This window comes from Canis lupus, chromosome 4, assembly GCF_048164855.1.
Source record: "Canis lupus baileyi chromosome 4, mCanLup2.hap1, whole genome shotgun sequence".
Taxonomy (NCBI): domain Eukaryota; kingdom Metazoa; phylum Chordata; class Mammalia; order Carnivora; family Canidae; genus Canis; species Canis lupus.
This window is the reverse complement of record NC_132841.1, coordinates 35,962,964-35,982,814: the sequence shown is the minus strand read 5'-3', so window position 1 is coordinate 35,982,814 and position 19,851 is coordinate 35,962,964. Positions and strand designations below refer to the sequence as shown.

The 19,851-nt window shown below is 37.8% G+C and overlaps 1 protein-coding gene across 1 annotated transcript in view; it reads right to left on the bottom strand.

Moving 5' to 3' along the window:
- DCP2 (decapping mRNA 2) overlaps positions 1-19,577 on the bottom strand; it is a 52,523-nt gene extending 32,946 nt beyond the window's left edge. Inside the window, exons 1-4 of the mRNA XM_072823924.1 lie at positions 19,392-19,577; positions 4,351-4,502; positions 1,110-1,237; positions 565-663 (exon numbers count right to left, since the gene is read on the bottom strand). Coding sequence (XP_072680025.1) covers positions 565-663; positions 1,110-1,237; positions 4,351-4,502; positions 19,392-19,444 — 432 coding nt within the window. The 5' untranslated portion in view covers positions 19,445-19,577. The remainder of the gene's footprint in view (positions 1-564; positions 664-1,109; positions 1,238-4,350; positions 4,503-19,391) is intronic.
- Positions 19,578-19,851: the final 274 nt, after the last annotated feature.

The window sequence follows — 19,851 nt, the reverse complement described above, 5'->3', positions numbered from 1 at the left end:
GTTATGGCAATATATTAGCAAAGTTTAGAGGCTGAAACAAAGCAGTCGAACGCAAAGAGAATAAATTCTTTTGACTGAGAATAAAGGCAAATAAATTTAGGAATAGCTAAATTTTATGTTGGGGATTAGAGAGGGAGTTTCAATACTGAAAAGAATCATAGGCAATAGGAAACTAGAGAGGGTTTTAAGTAACAAATGTAAATTTCTTAGGAAAGCTCAAATTGTGTACTTGTCTGGAAGCCAAGACTATAAAACATAAAACAAGCATTGTAATTGCCAAAATGTTTTACCAATTGCAAATCCAATTCTTAAAAAAAGGTAGACACTGTATCATCAAAATAGGAAGGAATTAGTGATAATTAAAAATGGGCAAAAAAGAAAATAGAAATAAGGGAAGAATAAATGACAGAGATATGGACAAAAGAATCATTATAAAAGATAAGTTACTTCATGCAGTCAAGTTCTAGAAACATTAGATGGTCCAAACAGTAAGTCACCATGGCTTAAAAAGCACACTCAAAGCATGATTAGCAAATGTTACTGTTTCAAACTGCAGTAACTCACCTCTCTAGCAGCACAATCATGAGGAGCTTCTTCTTTGTTTACTTTTCCTTTTGGAAATCCCCAGCCTGATTTTGCTAGATACCCCTGAACCAGTAGTACCTATAAAAATAAGCAGAGGTAAAAATAAAACTTGCCCTCCTTTCTCACACTCCTTTCTAAAAGTCAAAGGTATCAAAAAAAAAAAAAAAAAAAAAGTCAAAGGTATCTTTTTCCTTACTTCAAGTAACTGTTATCACCAATAATTTTATACAGTTCTTGGTTTTGATATCTTCCAATAGTCTGACTATACTACTAGTGTGAAGAAAGGCATTCTGCTCATTTTAAGGTATTTCTTCAACAATTAAATGACATTTCTTTGCAATAAGTCATACTACAATTATAAAATATTAAGACCCAGAATGCAGACAAAATATGCAATATTTGGCCTTTCAGCACTAAAAGTCTATTTTAAAACCTCACTTTAGAGCATTATATAAATAACATATATTTTACAAATAAGATGAAAAGAGCTGATGGTTGCACTAAAAATCTTTTATTACACTCACATTTTCAAGCGTCTCATCAAGAATAATTGCACCATAGGTTGGTACTCCCATTTTATATTCCTTCCATTCATCCAAAATTTTTTCCACATCTTCACCTTGAGGCAGCAAAAACGGACAATGACTGAAGAGTATACATAGTGTTAAGGAAGCTCCTTTCTCTCTAAATACAGCTTAAGTACTTATTATATACAGATAGAAATCTACTTAAAACAACTTATGAATATTATATGAAATTACTCAAATCCTCACCTAAATTTCTCCTCCTTGCTTTTTTCCCCACATTGGTTTTCTCCTGAACAAGTCACTGCTAACTTCTGCATTTAGCCTAGACACAGATCAGGTAAGCTTTGCATAATCAAAGTCTTAGATTTCCAAGTTAACATGAATAAATTCAGGACCATGTGAACAAGTCAAATACTGAGTCGAATTCACCACATCAGGAGTCAATACTTAGTCTCACTCAGGAGTCTCTTAGTCATACTAAATGAGAGCAAGAAACAAAAGTACAGTATACATATACAATAGTGAAAAGTAGAAACCATCAAAACAAGTAAAAAGTGGTTAACACTAGGGATGAATTATACCACCACTCTACTGTTGAATGTCTTTACCAAGTACATGAATTAATTGCTTATATAATTAAAACATTTTTAAGGGGAGCCTGGGTGGCTCAGCTGGTTAAGTGTCTGCCCTCGGCTCAGGTCATATCCCAAGTTATTGGGCCATTTATTTATTTATTTATTTATTTAGATTTTTTATTTTATTTTATTTTTTTGAGAGACACAGAGAGTGGCAGAGACGTAAGCAGAGGAATAAGCAGGCCCTGTGGAGAGCCTGATGTGGAACTTGATCCCAGGACCCTGGGAACACGCCCTGAGCTGAAAGCAGACGCTCAACCTCTGAGCCACCCAGGTATCCCAAGTTACTGGGCCTTTACACAGTATAGGTGATGCTTGAACAACACAGGTTTGAAATGCATGGGTCTACTTATATGCAGATTTTTTTTTCAGTAAGTACAGTACAAAACTGTAAATGTATCTCCTCTTCGTTATGGTTTTAATGACATTTTCTTTTCTCTAGCTTAGTTTACTTTGAGAATACAGTATATAATACATATCACATGCAAAATAGGAATTAATCAACTATTTTACCAGTAAGGCTTCTGGTCAATAGTAGGTTATTAGCAGTTAAGTTTTGGGGAGTCAAAAATTATACACACATTTTACTACACAGAATGTCAGGACCCCAATGCCCATATTGTTCAAGGGTCAATTGTAGTTCTAAAATATATGTTACACTGATTAAAGAAAGTAAGAATTTGAAGCACATGTCCACTTGTATTATATGCATTAAGAAAAAAATCCAGTTTTTTTTACTTTCCCTTTTTATAAAACTGACATTTTTTGCATAAACATGAAAAATCTGCTCTAGATATATTTTAGACAGTAATCTCCCTCCAAAATCCTACCATGATCTTAGATGATAACCTTTTTGATTCCTCATTGACTTCTTCCTATTTAATCAAACAGCTTGATCATTTCGGAACTAAAATGTCTCTTCAGTCTTTTCTTTGTAGTCCCTCTACTATGGTTTAGGACCTTATTGCTATGATCTCAAGTTATTTGACAGCCCATTCTATGGTTTAACCTATCCTACCAAATAAAGCTTCTTGAATACCATTTTGAGCATAATATTCCTTAGCCTTGTTCAAAAATGTTTTATGGGTAACAGTCATTAGAACAAAGTGTTTCATTCATTTTCTACAATGACCTGGACAAGGGAGGGCTTATTTCATGGAGCTCAAAGAAAATTATAGGGGGTTAATAAGTACAATGACTATTTTCATTCTTACTCCAATTCTAGCACAATACAGTGAATTTGTGGGTAAAGAAAAAGAATAGAAAATAGAAACTTTATTTTTAAAAAAGATTTTATTTATATATTCATGAGAGACACAGGGAGAGAGAGAGAGGCAGAGACCTAGGCCAAGCAAGAAGCAGGCTCCCTACAGGAGTGTGACGCAGGACCCAATCCCAGGACCCCGGGATCATAACCTGAGCCAAAGGCAGATGTAATCACTAAGCCACCCAACCACTGAGCGACCCAGGTGTCCCAATAAATAAATCTTTAAAAATAATTATAATAATCTTGAATTTTCGGGATCCCTGGGTGGCGCAGCAGTTTGGCGCCTGCCTTTGCCCCAGGGCGCGATCCTGGAGACCTGGGATCGAATCCCACGTCGGCCTCCCAGTGCATGGAGCCTGCTTCTCCCTCTGCCTGTGTCTCTGCCTCTCTCTCTCTCTCTGTGTGACTATCATAAATAAATAAAAATTTATAAAAAAAAAATCTTGAATTTTCAAGTGTTATCTTTTATAACAAACAAGCTTCTATCTTATTTGTAAATAGGAGAAAAAGACCTTTGAAAACAAAGACTTCTTTGTATTAGCCACAAAACTAAAAACATTGCTTTTAACATATTAAGTATTCAATAATTATTTAAGAATCTCTATCCCGAAAGGTAGCAATCTGATTAAAGATCATCTGACTGGGGCACCTAGGTAGCTCAGTTTGTTAATAAGCATCTACCTTCAGCTCAAATCATGATCCCAGAGTCTTGGGATCAAGCCCCACCTCGGCTCTCTGCTCAGTGAGGAGTCTGCTTCCCCCTCTCCCACCCCTTCCCCTACTCATGCTCTCTTTCTCTCAAATAAATAAATAAATATTTTAAAAAATAAAGATCATCTGGGGTAGCCCGGGTGGCTCAGCAGTTTAGCACCGCCTTCACTCAGCTCAGGGCGTGATCCTGGAGACCCAGGATCAAGTCCCACATTGGGCTCCCTGCATAGAGCCTGTTTCTCCCTCTGCCTGCGTCTCTACCTCTCTCTCTGTGTCTCTCGTGAATAAATAAAATCTTTTAAAAATATTAAAAAATAAAAATAAAGATCATCTGATTAAATGGAACAGCAAGAAGTAAAAAACAGATCAGTTCTAGAAATAAGTTGGTTATTTCTGAAAGAGAAAATCAAATTTAATTCTAATCACCATATACATTTCAAGGAATCCTCTACATCAAAATTAAAATACTATTAAATTCTGTCTACTATTTATATTTGACAAATTTTAGAAATCAAGTATGTTTACCTAATAAGTTTTAAATCTCAAAGACAATCAAAAGGAAATCTGTGCTAAAATATTTTATTAGCAATAATGAAGACAGTCATTATAGTAATAAAAAGGATATCAGCTTTAGCAAAGTCTCTTATCCCACACTGAGGTAATCCTGGTGTGTTCTGCATGTAGAAATCCAAGTAAAACCAATGGGCAAGTTCAATCTGAAAACACACTCGGATAGCATTGTCTCTTTCCTCACTGGGAATATGCAAAATAAATCGGCTGTCAAAAACAAAAAACATTTAAATTACATTTACAAACCGTAATGATTTTAATCTATTTAACTACCTCATCCCTGACCCACCAACATAAAAAAGAAACCAAGAGCAGGGCTGATCAAGGAGGCAAAATTGGGGGGAAATTACTACAGGAAGAGGAGTCTGGAAGGCAGCTATGTTCACCCCTATACTAATGCTGCACAGGGAAGAAGAGTCTGGGGAAAAAAAAGTTTATCACAGTTATCTCACTCAGATTTTAAGAGGCCATTTACCCTTTGTTAACAAGTACAAAGATAATCTTAAGAGCTCATATAAAGGGGAACAAGAAAACAACTTTCAGTAGGATTTCCTCTCATGATTGCTAACATTTTCTAATATATACAAATATATTCATTCATTCAAACAGGAATGATGTTAGCTGCTTCATCTTTAAAGTATTACATTTTTTTAAAAGATTTTATTTATTCATAAGAGACACAGAGAGAGAAGCAGAGAGACACAGGCAGAGGGAGAAGCAGGCTTCCCGCAGGAAGCCCGATGTGGGACTTGATCTCAGGACCCTGGGATCACTCCCTGAGCCAAAGGCAGGCGCTCAACCACTGATTTACAGCTAATTTTTCAGCAAAAATTATGCAGGCCAAAAACGAGTGGCTTACATATTTAGAATGCTGAAAGGAAAAAAATCTACAACCAAGAACAATCTACCTGGCAAAATTATCATTCAGAATTGAAGAAAAGATAAACAGTTACTGACACAAAAGTGAAAGGAGTTCAACACCATTAAACCAGCCTTAAAGAATACTAGAGACTTCTCTAAGTATAAAAGAAAAAGCCATAATTAGAAAAAAAAAAATTATGAAAGGAAAAAAAACTTCATGAGTAAAAGCAAACATACACTAAAAGTAACAGAGCAATCACTTATAAAGCTAACATGAAGGTTGAAAGACAAAAGTAGTCAAATCAATTGTATCTAAAAAATTAGTTAAGGAGACTCACAAAACAAAAAGATGTAAAATATGACAACATATACATAAAGCATGAGGAATGGTAAAAATGGAATTCTTTTAGAATGTGTTCAAACTGAAGTGATCAACTGAAGCATGCTATACATTTAGGAGGTTATATATGAATCTCAGGGTAACTACAAACCAAAAACCTGTAATAGGCACAGTAAAGTAAGAAAGAAAGCCAAATTTAACACCAAAGAAAGTCCTCAGCACAAGGAAAGAGCAAGAAGACCGAACAGAGAGCAACTGCATAACAACTGGAAAGCAATTAACAAAATGCAAGTATACACCTACCAATAATTAATTTTCAGCTTTTTAAAATTCAACTAATTAACATATAGTATTAATTTCAGAGGCAGAGTTCAGTGATTCAGTCTTATATAATACAAAGTGCTCGTTATATCACATGCCCACTCTAATGTCCATCACCCAGTTACCCCATCCCCCATCCCACCCCTCCAGCAACCCTGTTTGTTTCCTATGATTAAGAGTCTCTCACGGTTTGTCTCCCTCTCTGATTTCATCTTGTTTATTTTTCCTTCCCTTCCCCTATGCTCCTGTTTTGTTTCTTAAATTCCATATGAATGAGATCATATAATTGTCTTTAACTGATTCACTTTTTTTTTTTTTTTAAGATTTTATTTCTTTATTCATGAGAGACACAGAGAAAGAGGCAGAGATGTAGACAGGCAGAGGGAGAAGCAGACTCCCCATGGGGTACCCAATGTGGGACTCAATCCCAGAACCCTAGGATCCGGATCTGAGCCAAAAGCAGACTCTCAACCACCAAGCCACCCAGGTACCCCTCTGATTGACTTATTTCACTCAGCACAATACCCTCTAGTTCCATCCACGTTGTTGAAAATGGCAAGCTTTTTTTTTTTTTTTGATGGCTGAGTAGTATAGTCCATTGAGAATTACTAATATTATTTTTTATATATATTGGAGAATACTTTAAATGTAAATGGTCTAAAGGCTCCAAACGAATGACATGGGGTGACAGAACAAACAACAACAAAAGAAGACTCAGCTATACACTGCTTACATAAGACTTACTTCAGACCTAAAGATACCTATTGACTGAAAGTGATGAGATGGAAAAAAGATAGTCTATGCAAATGAAAGTGGGGCAGGGGAGACCAGGAATATATATATGTGTGTGTGTGTGTGTGTGTGTGTGTGTGTATATATATATATATATATATATGACAAAACAGACCTCAAAACAAATACTGTAACAAGAGGCAAAGAAGGGCATTACCTAATGGTAAAAGTATCAATAAAAAAAAAAGATATAACAATTGTAAATATATGTACCCAACACTGAAGCACCTAAATAAAGCAAGTATTAACAGACATAGGAGAAATTGACAGTAATACAACAGGGAATGTGAACACCCCACTCACATATACTGATTGATAGATCATGCAGGCAAAAAAAAAAAAAAAAAAAAATTCAGTAAGGAAATAGTGTCTTTGAATGTCACAACAGACCAAATGGACTTAACATATACATACAGAATATTCCATACCATAATAGAGTACATATTCTTTTCCTTTTTTTTTTTTTTTTAAACACATTCTTATCAAGTACCCATGAAACATTTCCCAGGATGGATCACACATTAGGCTACAAAACAAGTCTCCGTAAATTTAAGGCTGAAATCATATCATGCATCTTTTCCAACCACAACAGTATAAAACTAGAACTCAATTATAAGAAAAAAAAACTACAACGGCACCTGAGTGGTTCAGTCAGTTAAGTGTCTGACTTCAGCACAGGTTAAGATTCAGTCCTGGGATCAAGCCCTGTGTCAGCTCTCCCTCTCCTTTTGCCCCCCCTCCCCCCCCCAGCTCTTACACACGTTCTCAAATAAAGTCTTTAATAAAAAATTTAAAAATAAAAGGAAAAAAAAACTAGGAAAAACACAAACCATGGAGACTAAACAACATGCTACTAAGCAACCAATAGGTCAAAGAAGAAATTAAAGAGGAAATTTAAAAATACATGGCAACCAGTAACACTGAAAATAGAACAGTCCAAAATCTTTAGGATGTAGCAAAACAGCTGTAAGAGGGAAACTTATAGCAATACAGGCCTGCTCATGAAACAAGAAGAATCTCAAACAATCTAACATTAATTACATCTAGAGGAATTAAAAAAGGAACAAACCCAAAGTTAGCAGAAAAAAAGGGAATAATAAAGATCAGAGCACAAATAAATGATAAACTAAAAAAGATCAATGAAACCAAGAGCTTGTTCCTTGTAAATACAAACAAAATTGATAAACCTTTAGACCCATCAAGAGAAAAATAGAAAAGACCCAAATAAATAAAATCAGAAAATAAGAACTGACACCACAGAAAAACAAATGATTAAGAGGCTACTATGAAAAATTATATTCCAACAAACCGGACAACTTAGAAGAAACAGATAAATTCTTAGAAACCTATAATCTTCCAAAAATGAATCAGGAAGAAACAGAAAATCTGAACAGACTGATTCTTAGTAACAAAATTGAATCAGTAATCCAAAAAGTCCCAAAAAACAAAGTCCAGGACTAGACTGATTGACAAATTAATTCCACCAAACATTTAAAGAGTTAATACCTAATTGTCTTCAAACTATTCCAAAAAATACAAGTAGGAAAATTTCCAAATACTTTCTACGAGGCATTACCCGGATACCAAAACACTACAAAAGAAAACTATAGGCCAATATCCCTGATAAATAGACACAAAAATCCTCAACAAAATATTAGCAAACTACATATAACAATATATAAAAAGAATCTTTGCCACTATCAAGTGAGATTTACTCCTGGGATGCAAGGACAGTTCAATATTCACAAATCAACCAACATGATACACCACATTAACAAAATGAAGGATAAAAATCATATGATCATCTCAACAGATGCAGAAAAAGCATTTGGCAAAATTCAACATCTACTCATGATAAAAACTCAAAAAAAACAGTGGATTTAGAGAAAGGATACCACAACATATAAAGGCCATATATAACAAATCCACAGCTTATATCATACTCAGTGGTGAAAAACTAAGCTTTTTTTTTCTCTAAGATTGGGCACATGAGATAAGGATGCCCACTCCTGTCACTTATTCAACACAGTATTCAAAGGCTTAGTTGAAGCAAACAAGAAAAAGAAATAAAAAGGCATCAAAACTGGTTAAGGCAGAAATAAAACTGTCAATGTATGTAGATATACACAGAAAACTATAAAGAGTCAACAACAAAAAAAAAAAAACCCTTAGAAGTAAATGAATTCATAAAGTTACAGGATACAAAGTTAATATATAGAAATCTGTTGCATTTCATGCACTGATAATGAAGGAGAATAAGAAAACAGGGGCACCTGGGTGGCTTTTGGCTCAGGTCGTGATCCTGGGGTCCTGGGATCAAGTCCCTTATCAAGCTCCCTACAGGGAGTCTGCTTCTCCCTTTGCCTAAGTCTCTGCCTCTTTGTGTGTGTGTATCTCATGAATAAATAAATAAAACCTTTAAAAAGAAAAAAAGAAAGAAAATCTCATTTACAACTCCACCAAAAAAAATAAAATACCTAGTAATAAATTTAACCAAGGAGGTTAAAGATCTATACCCTAAAAACTATAAAACACTGATGAAAGAAATTAAAGCCAACACAAATGGAAAGACATTCCATGCTCATGGATTGAAGAATTAATATTTTTAAAACATCCAGACTACCTAAAGCAATCTATAGATTTAATGCAATTCCTATATCAAAATACCAATAGCATTTTTCAGAGGTAGAATAATCCTAATATTTGTAATGGAACCACAGAAGATCCTCAACAGTCAGTCTTCTTGAGAAAGAACAAGAAAGATGGAGATACCACACTCTCAGATTTCAACATATAGCAAGCTGGGATGTGTCAGGCTCCCTGCTCAGCAGGGCGTTTGCTTCTCCCCTCTCCCTTTGCTCAGGCTTATTCTCTCTCTCTTTCTAGTAAGTAAAGTAAGTAAGTAAGTAAGTAAGTAAGTAAATAAATAAATAAATAAATAAATAAATAAATAAATAAGAGGGGCACCTTGTGGCTCAGTTGGCTAGGCAAGTTGGTTGCTTTCTTGGTTTTGGCTCAGTTCATGATCTTGCAGTTGTGGGATCAAGCCCGACATCAGGCTCTGCGCTGAGCACAGAGTCTGCTTTAAAATCTCTCCCTCTCCCTTATGCTCATTTACTCTCTCTAATAAATAAATAAAATCTTAAAAGAAAAAGATATACCACCAAGCTATAATCATCAAAATAGTATGGTACTAGCACAAAAACAGACACATACATCAATGGAACAGAGAACCCAGAAATAAGCCCATATTTATAAGGTCAATTAATCTATGACAAAGGATCCAAGAATATATATGGGAAAAGATAGTCTCTTCAATAAATGGTGCTAGGAAAACTGGATATCTACATACAAGAGTATGAAACTGGGCTCTTTTGTAACACCATACACAAAAATAAACTCAAAATGGAGTAAAGATCTAACTGTAAAACATGAAACTGTAAAACTCCTGGAAGAAAACATAGGCAGTAATTTCTTTGGTATCGAACTTAGCAACATTTTTCTGGGTATGTCTCCTCAGACAAGAAAACAGAAGCAGAAAATAAACCACTGGGACTACATCAAAATAAAAAGTTTCTGCACAGCAAAGGAAACCATCAACAACACAACAAAACAATCTACTGAATGTAAGATATTCTGATAAAGGGTTAATGTCCAAAAATATATAAAGGACTTACACAACCATCAAAAAATAATCTGATTAAAAATAGCAGAGGACATGAGTAGACATTTTTCCAAAGACACAGAGATGCCAAAGAGACACATGAAAAGATGTTCAACATCATTCATCATCAGGGAAATGCAAATCAAAACTATAATGAAATATCATCTTATACCTGTTCAGAATGACCAAAATGAAAAGGACAAGAAATAAGTGCTGGCAAGCATGTGGAGAAAAAGAAACCCTCTTGCATGGTTGGTGGGCATTTAAACTAGTGCAGCCACTGTTGAAAATAGTTGAAGGTTGCTCAAAAAATTAAAAAAATAGAAATACCAATAATTCCATAATTTCTTAGGGTATTTACCCTAAGAAAACAAAACACCAATTCAAGAAGATATACACACCCCTATGTTTATTGTAGCATTATTTACAATAGTCAAGATATAGAAGCAAACCAAGTGCCCATCAATATACAATGAGGATATATATGTGCATATGTACATACATATTTACAATGGAACATCACTCAGCAATAAAAAAGAATAAGAACTCGCCATTTGCAAGAACATGGAGGGACTTAAAGAGTATTATGCCAAGTGAAACAACTCAGAAAAATGCTGTATGATTTCACTTATGTCTGGAATCTAAACAAATGAATAAACAAAACAGAAACGGGCCCATAAATACAGAGACAATATGGCTGCCACAGAGGAAGGAATTAGGGGGATGGGCAAAATGGGTAAAGGAAAGCGCAAGTCACAGAGATGAAAGGTACGATATAAGGAATATAGTCAATGGTATTTTAATAGCATTTGTACAGTAGATAGATGACAGCTATACTTACGGTGAGCATAACAGAGTCGAATCACTTACTATATGTCTCAAACTAATGTAATACTGTGTCAGCTCTACTTTCATTTTTAAAAAGGGAGAGGGGAAGAGAAAGGTCCACTTATGTAACAGAAGATGGTCTACTCTTCTTTCACTCCTTTGAATCAGAAGTTTCTCCCATAAGAGTGGGGGAAGGAAGAACAACTCCTGAGGTTCTTTTCTAACTTTAGCTGATAGGTTTGGGTGTTGGTACCCCAAAGCAAAACCAGTTTTCAAGGATTCCAAGTGTAAGAGCTAACACCCTATCCACTCACATAAAAGAGAAGCCTATCAATAAATAAGCCCCTTATAGTCTCATCTTAAATATGAAACAGTAACAAAAAATCATCCAACATCAAAGGAAAATCTAAGGCATGACACAGAAAAATTTACATTAAAAAACTGGCCCTGGAACACCCAGGTGGCTCAGTGGTTGAGTGTCTGCCTTCAACTCAGGTCATGATCCTGGGGTCCTGGGATGGAGTCTTGCATCAGGCTCCCCACAGGGAGCCTGCTTCTCCCTCTGCCTATGTCTGCTTCTCTCTGTCTCTCATGAATAAATAAATCTTAAAAAAAATAAAAATTAATAAAAATTAAAAACTGGCCCTGAAGATAGTGTTGAGGTTATCTTCTAGAATCCTGGACCACCTGAGAGCATAAGTGTGAGAAGAGAAACAGGCATTTTAGTCCTATAAGGACTCAGAAGTTTACTTCCTAGTAACACCCTCAAAGGAAATCACTCTAGAATGCGCACTGGCAAAACAAGAATGAAAACCGAGAAAGCATAAAAGATGAGATTTAAGAGATAAAAGATACAACCTGGGAGAGCCATGAAAGGGAATTCTAGCAGGCCAGTTGTTTGGCAAGTCCAGGGAACCAGCAGTCTTGACTGAGCCGGTAGGGAGGTCTCCAAGACAGCATGCTCCAGGAAAAAAGAATTCTGACTAAGGACATAATAAAGGAGCAGACAGGTGGAGGGGAGAAAGTATTTTGAATGTGTTGGGGAAGAGAGGTAAATGTACAAGAGAATCATAATCCAAATATTAAGCAAAAGCCAAACTCAGAACAACAACAACAACAACAAAAAAAAAAAAAAAAAAAAAAATCAAAAGAAAAGAAAAGAAAAAAGTAGCCAGAAAGAGGGGCTCCTGGCTGGCTCAGCCAGTGGAGCATGTAACTCCTGATCTTGGGGTTGAGGTAGAGCCCTAAGCTGGGTATAGAGATTACTTAAAATCTTAAAAATAAATAAATAAACAAAAAAGAATGAGGGGGACACCTGGGTGGCTCAGCAGTTGAGCTTCTGCCCTCGGCTCAGGGGGTGATCCCAGAGTCCTGGGATCGAGTTCGACATCGGGCTTCCTGCATGGAGCCTGCTTCTCCCTCTGCCTGTGTCTCTACCTCTCTCATGAATATAAATAAAATCTTAAAAAAAAAAAAAAAAGAATGAGGGAATAATGAAGAAAGCATATGCTTCTTTCTGCAAAAGAAAAAACTATAAAAGGCAGCATCATTTTGACCAATTAGAGAATGTAAGAAAGGAGAATTCATTTTGGCATTTTCTCTCGGGATCTTTACCAGGGTTTCCTAACTATGGCTAGAGGGAAAAGAAACAAAATCCTAGCCATTGTAAACTTGCCTCTACTGTGAAAAAGATGTACCTAGTTATATCATATAACAAATGCTATTATTCTTGTTCAGCTTTTGCAATCAACCAATAGTAAAAAGTCTAACAGCCCTCATAAGGTTACAAAAGAACATAAACATTACCAATTTTTTAAAAGACTTTATTTATTTATTCATGAGAGACAGAGAGAGAGAGAGAGAAAAAGAGAGAGAGAAAGAGAGAGAGAGAGGCAGAGACACAGGCAGAGGGAGAAGCAGGCTCCATGCAGGGAGCCCGACGTGGGACTCGATTCTGGGTCTCCAGGATCATGCCCTGGGCTGAAGGCGGCGCCAAACCGCTGAGCCACCAGGGCTGCCCACATTACCAATTTTTAAGTTCACCTGAATAGAAGCTAAAGGAATGTGTTAAGAAGGAAAAGGAAGGGGATCCCTGGGTGGCGCAGCGGTTTGGCGCCTGCCTTTGGCCCGGGGCGCGATCCTGGAGACCTGGGATTGAATCCCATGTCGGGCTCCCGGCGCATGGAGCCTGCTTCTCCCTCTGCCTGTGTCTCTGCCTCTCTCTCTCTCTCTCTCTCTGTGTGACTATCATAAATAAATAAAAATTAAAAAAAAAAAAAAGGAAAAGGAAGAAAAGATGTGGCATTGATTGCCTCACCTTATCAAATACAGACTCAATATGCTGTCCATAAGTTCATAAAGCAGAAATAAAAAGTCACAAAGGTAACCAACAGAACAATTTAAAATAGTGACATAAGGGATGCCTGGGTGGCTCAGACAGTTAAGCGTCTGTCTTCAGCTCAGGTCATGATCCCAGGTTCTGGGATCCAGTCCCACAATGGGCTCCTTGCTCAGCAGACAGCCTGCTTCTCTTTCTGCCTGCAGCTCCCCCTGCTTGTTGCATCCTCTCTCGCGCGCTCTCTCTGACAAATAAAATATTAAAGAACAACAACAAAAAAAAACAGAATAGCAATATAACTGTATCAGAAGTAGAGCAAAGGCAACAGTACCTGTGGTTAACTAAACTCTCACCTAATATCTACCAAGGTTAATTAAATTCTCAATCTAACACCTGAAGTTGATAAAAAGAAACTTGTCCAACTATATTTTAAAATACTGAATTATCTACCAGAAAAATTCAACACTAAACAGGTAAAAGTCTGGAGAGCAGAACTGAGATAAAAAGGGATAGGGAAGAAGACGGCTGCTTTTCTTTTATAACTTCACTTGTACTCTTTGATTTTTAACCTTACATGAGTACATCTTTTTAACAGCTAAAAGCTTTTTAAAAATATTTTTATTGAGGTTCGATTTGCCAACATATACTATGACACCCAGTACTCATCCTGTCAAATGCCCTCCTCAGTGCCCATCACCCAGAGAAGCTGGTTTTATTTTTTTAATAAATTTATTTTTTATTGGTGTTCAATTTGCCAACATACAGAATAACACCCAGTGCTCATCCCGTCAAGTGCCCCCCCTCAGTGCCCTCCTCCCCTTCCACCACCCCTAGTTCGTTTCCCAGAGTTAGGAGTCTTCCATGTTCTGTCTCCTTTTCTGATATTTCCTACCCATTTCTTCTCCCTTCTCCTCTATTCCCTTTCACTATTATTTATATACCCCAAACGAATGAGACCATATAATGTTTGTCCTTCTCCGATTGACTTCACTCAGCATAATACCCTCCAGTTCCATCCACATCGAAGCAAATGGTGGGTATTTGTCATTTCTAATGGCTGAGGAATATTCCATTGTATACATAGACCACATCTTCTTTATCCATTCATAAAAGCTGGCTTTTTAAAGACACTTTATAAGAAAAAAGATGCTTCCTGGGTGGCTCATTTAAGTGACAGACTCTTGATTTCAGCTCAGATCATGATCTCAGGGTCATGAGACGGAGCCCTACAGTGGGCTGTGTATGGAGCTTAAGATTCTCTCTCTTCCTCTCCCTGTCCCCACCCTACATCATTCCACTGTGAGCACACACACCCATGCATTTTTTTCTCTAAAAAAAAAAAAAAAAAAAGGAACAAAGAAAACCAAAATTTTATTTTAACACATGAAAATTACACTTTGATGCTTTCATTCTGTGAATATTTTTGTTCTGTTTTAAAGATTTAAAAGTGTGTGCCAGGATGTCTGGCTGGCTCTGTTGGAGGAGCATGTGACTCTATCTCAGGTCGTGAGTTCAAGCCCCACATTGGGTGCAGAGATTACTAAAAATAAAAAAATTAAAATAGGGGCACCTGGGTGGCTCAATCAGTTAGGTCTGCCTTCAGCTCAGGTCATTACCCTGGAGTCCCAGGATAAAGTCCCACATTGCGCCCCAAATCGCGCTCCCTGGTCAATGAGGAGTCTACTCACTTCTCCCTCTGCCCCTCACCCCACTCATGCACATGTGCCCTCGCTAATAAATAAAATCTTAAAAAATAAAAATATGTATATACATATATGCTTTTCACTGTTATGTTATGGGAAAAATTTCTCCACTTCACAAAATGTCATTGTTTCAATTTTCCTACAGATAAAAACATCAGTAGAACTATGATTAGTACAAAAATGCTGCGGAATTGAACACTAAAATGGCAACCTGAAGATGGGCACAAATTATTTGATTACTTACACAATCACCAAAACAGCAGCAACATTACTTGCCAGTAAATACCTTTCTCCTTTTAACACTAGAGTGGACTCACCATTTAATTCTTTTTTTTTTTTTTTTAAGGGTTTATTTATTCATGAGAGACAGAGAGAGAGAAAGAGAGAGGCACAGACAGACACAGGCAGAGGAAGAAGCAGGCTCCATGCAGGGAGCCCAAAGTCGGACTCGATCCCCAGTCTCCAGGATTGCGCCCTGGGCTGAGGGTGGCGCTAAACCGTTGAGCTACCCGGGCTGCCCTCACCATTTAATTCTTAAAGGGGTTTTTAAAGAACTCCAAGTACGTCTTTAAAAGAGAAACAACTGGGCAGCCCAGGTGGCTCAGCGGTTTAGCGCTGCCATTGGCCCAGGGTATGATCCTGGAGACCTGGGATCGAGTCCCACGTCAGGCCCCCTGCATGGGGCCTGCTTCTCCCTCTGCCTGTGTCTCTGCCTCTTTCTGTGTGTGTCTCATGAATAAATAAAATCTTCAAAAAGATAAAAATATAAATAAAAGAAACCACTTAAGTTGTAGTTATCAATTTTAACTTTAAAAATATGCTTTTCAAGTATTTAATAGGCTAATTTAAATAATGAAAAAATCTTTCACTTAACGTCAAAAATCATGGTGCAAAAGAGGCAAATATCACCATAAAATGGAGATTTACATTTTACACACAAGTTTACTAGAATGTTCACTAGAACAGTATAGACAACAGTCTTTCCTTCCTCTCCTCTAATTTATTCTATCCAGAAATAACTAGTGTTTTTCAGTTTGATATATATTCTCTCACTCTTCTTGTACATACACATACACACACATTTAAAAGCTTGTTTTAACCAAAGGCATCATGGCAGCGTTTTAGCGCCCGCCTTCAGCCCTGGGCGTGATCCTGGGGCCCTGGGATCGAATCTGATTCTGGACTTCTCCCTCTGCCTGTGTGTGTCTCTCGTGAATAAATAAATAAGATCTTAAAAAAAAAAAAAAAAAAAAAGGCATCAAATGATTACTATGCTCAATAATAGTATACTGTACACATTTCAAGACAAAAATATCTTCCCTAGTTTACTGTTTGCTAACTGCCTTAGTAATTTCTAATGGCTGCAGGGTATCCAAGTAAACGAAATGTTACATATGAAACCATCTGAAAAATAACATTCCACCTCTTAGATTATAAGCAGTCTAATGGTTACAAAGTCACATCTTAAAAACATGGTCTCCCACTCTAATTCTTCACATCAAAATCATTGTCAATTTTACAGTTCTCCAAAAATTATTACTATATGATCAATGAAGTAGACAAGATTAGCAAGAATATGTAATTTATCAAAAATTATTAAAAACAAAAAACCTCTTTAATATGCTAATAATAAACGGAATTGGTGAAAACATAAAAACAAGAGTCAAGACCAAACTCATAAATCAAGAGGTACTTAAAAGAACAAGAGTGCAGAAAAATTAACCTTTTTCCACTTAAGCTTCATTTTTATAGAAATTAAACATAAATTGTAAGTAAATTTATTTCTAAAAAACCCACAATCAAAAAAGCCTGAATTGTTTACATTAAAAATCTTTAATCAACAAAATATTATAATACAAACTTTTAAATAGCATTATTTTTAAAACTTGAAGTTTTAAGAAATGGTTATTTGGTTTATTAGTTGAATAGCTAGCCCTGATTTTTAAACATATAATCCTTATTTATATAGCCAAACACAATAATTGCAAAAATGTTACTCTCCTTTCTTAAAGGAAAAAAATGTTACCCTATTCCAAAAGATTTGTATAAAATTGCTTAAATACATTCACTGGAAAATGGAAAACCAAGAATCATTAACACTCAACAGATGTTTAACGTATTGTTTATATAACACAATTATTTTGTGAGTAAACAGGTTCTACATAAAATCAATCACCTTCATAATGGTTGCTAGGACTTCTTTAAAAGATGTAATCCTGCATAGTATACAAAATAAACCCACGCTAGTAGGAGGATTATTTTAGATGCCTGTAAAAGATTACCTATCTTTTTGTTTAATCTGTATCCGTATTAATCCATACATACTATTACTCACCTTTTCAAACACAGTCATCTTTACTTTTTTCCTAACTATAAAATACACACCCCTTTAAAAAATCTTGGAAATCTTGAAAAATAAAAAAATAAAAATTGTAACCCCACTTCTCGTACATATTTGTCCAGTCATTTATCCACACAGATATACATACATCATTTCTCTTATGAAATTTGGGATCTAGAAAAATAAGTGCATTTTTAATGGTTGAATTGAGACACCTGGGTGGCTCAGTGGTTCAGGGTCTGTCTTTGGCTCAGGGCATGATCCCGGAGTCCCGGAATCAAGTCCCACGTCGGGCTCCCTGCATGGAGCCTGCTTCTCCCTCTGCCTGTGTCTCTGCCTCTCTCTCTCTCTGTCTCTGTCTCTCATGAATGAATAAATAAAATATTTTTTTTTTAAAAAAAGGTTGAATTGATCAAATCCCAAAAATCATAATCATGCCATCACCAAAGCACAGCAACATTCTTATTAGTTCTAAAAATTAGTCTATTTACTTATCTACATGTACTTTTGTAAGGTTTAAAATGTTAGACTTGACTTTCAGTACCATCTACCTGGGGTAGGAGAGAAAAAGCACAGGCACTGAGAGAAAAAGGCCTAGGTTTCAAATCTTGAGTTTCTAAATTACCAAAAATAGGACCTTGAGTAAATTACAAAACGATTCTGTTTATCAGATGAAAATAACTGCACCTACCAAACAGAGGTTGTTCAGAGGATTAAATAAAACGTTATGTGTGAAGGGAGCACCCAATGCCTGGCATATAACAATACCTCCGCAACATTAGTTCTTTCCTTCTCATCCAAAAGAAAAAAACGGAGGCGTGAATGCAAAACAACAATTAAAAGACGTCTACACATAAATACTGTAAATGTACTTGAAAAGATGTTATTTTACCAGAGCTTTTTTACTCAATTGTAATTTATTTCACAATGCACTTAGCCAGCGACAACGCAGGGTATTACTGCACCAAAAATTTTACTTCGGGAAAAAAAAAAATATTTTAAGTGCATTTCTCCTAAGTTTGGCTATCTGAAATCATCGCTCACAAGAGGGAAGAATGCAAAGAACTCCTCTTGTATTAGTGTATCAGGAGTTAAAACGCTGACGACTGAGAATTTCCTTTAAGGAAAATTAAAGGATGAAAGAAAACTCTCGATTTCCCCCCCTCCCAGTGACAAGTTTGGGAATGAACAAGACAATAATTTCTTTTTTTATTATTTTTTATTATAAATTTATTTTTTACTGGTGTTCAATTTGCCAACATCTAGCATAACCCCCAGGGCTCATCCCGTCCCCCAGTCACCCGCACCCCCACCCCCCGCCCCCCTCCCCTCCCTTCCCCCACCCCTAGTTCGTTTCCCAGAGTTAGGAGTCTCTCATGTTCAAGACAATAATTTCTAACAATTTAGGAAATGCCACGGACGTAAGAACACATGGGCGAAAAGGTAAGTTTGAATCTGCTCCCTGCGTAGGTCCGGGAGCGTAGGAATAAGACTTAAAACCCTGAGGTCTTTGGACAAAACTGAGGGATGAGACAGAGGGAGAAGGGGAAGACGGTCTATAAAAGTCAGAGGCAGAAAAAAACAATGGGAGGGAGAGGGAGCAGACGAGAAACGCTCCAGAGCCCGGCTCGGGTGCAGCGGCTGCACTTGCAGGAAAGCCAGAGCTGGGGAGCTGAGAAAATGAGGAAATCCCGGCGCCCTGCGAGGGAGGACCCGGGGCTGCGGCGGAAGGACAGCGCGGGGCTGCCCGACCGGGGGCGAGCGGGGACAGCGTGCAGCCGCGGGACCCGAGAGCCAGGACAAGGCTGCGCGCAGGGTGCCGAGACGCAGCGGCCCCCGCGGTCGGCCAACGAGGGGGAAAACCAGGAGGGGACGGCGGGGCCAGGGCGGCCCGCGGCGACGCGGTACCTGCAGAGATCGTCCAGGACGCTGCCGGGAATCTCCACCCGTTTGGTCTCCATGATGAGGACCCACAGCAGGAGCAGGGCATCCCGGCTCCGCGCGGCCGGGACCGAGGGTGCGGCACGGAGACTCCGGCTCTCCCGAGAGCGGGCAGCGGCGGCGGCGCAGGCGGCGCAGGCGGCGGCGGCGGCGGCGGCGTCTCCGGCGACGACGAGCGGAGGGAAGAGGCGGGACCCGCTCGCTTCCGTCCGGCGACCTCAGCCGGACCCGGGGGCGGGGCCAGAGCGCGGGGCGGAGCCGCGGGAGTCACGCCCCCGCTCTGCTTGAAAGGCCCAATAGGCAGCTGGAGAGCCGGAGCCCGAGCACGCGAGGCCAATGAAGCGTCTGTTTATTGGTCTGTCGTCTCCAATCCGTCTCCAAGCAGCTCGGCTGCTGCTCAGAAAACCAGCTTCCCGCCGCCTCGGAG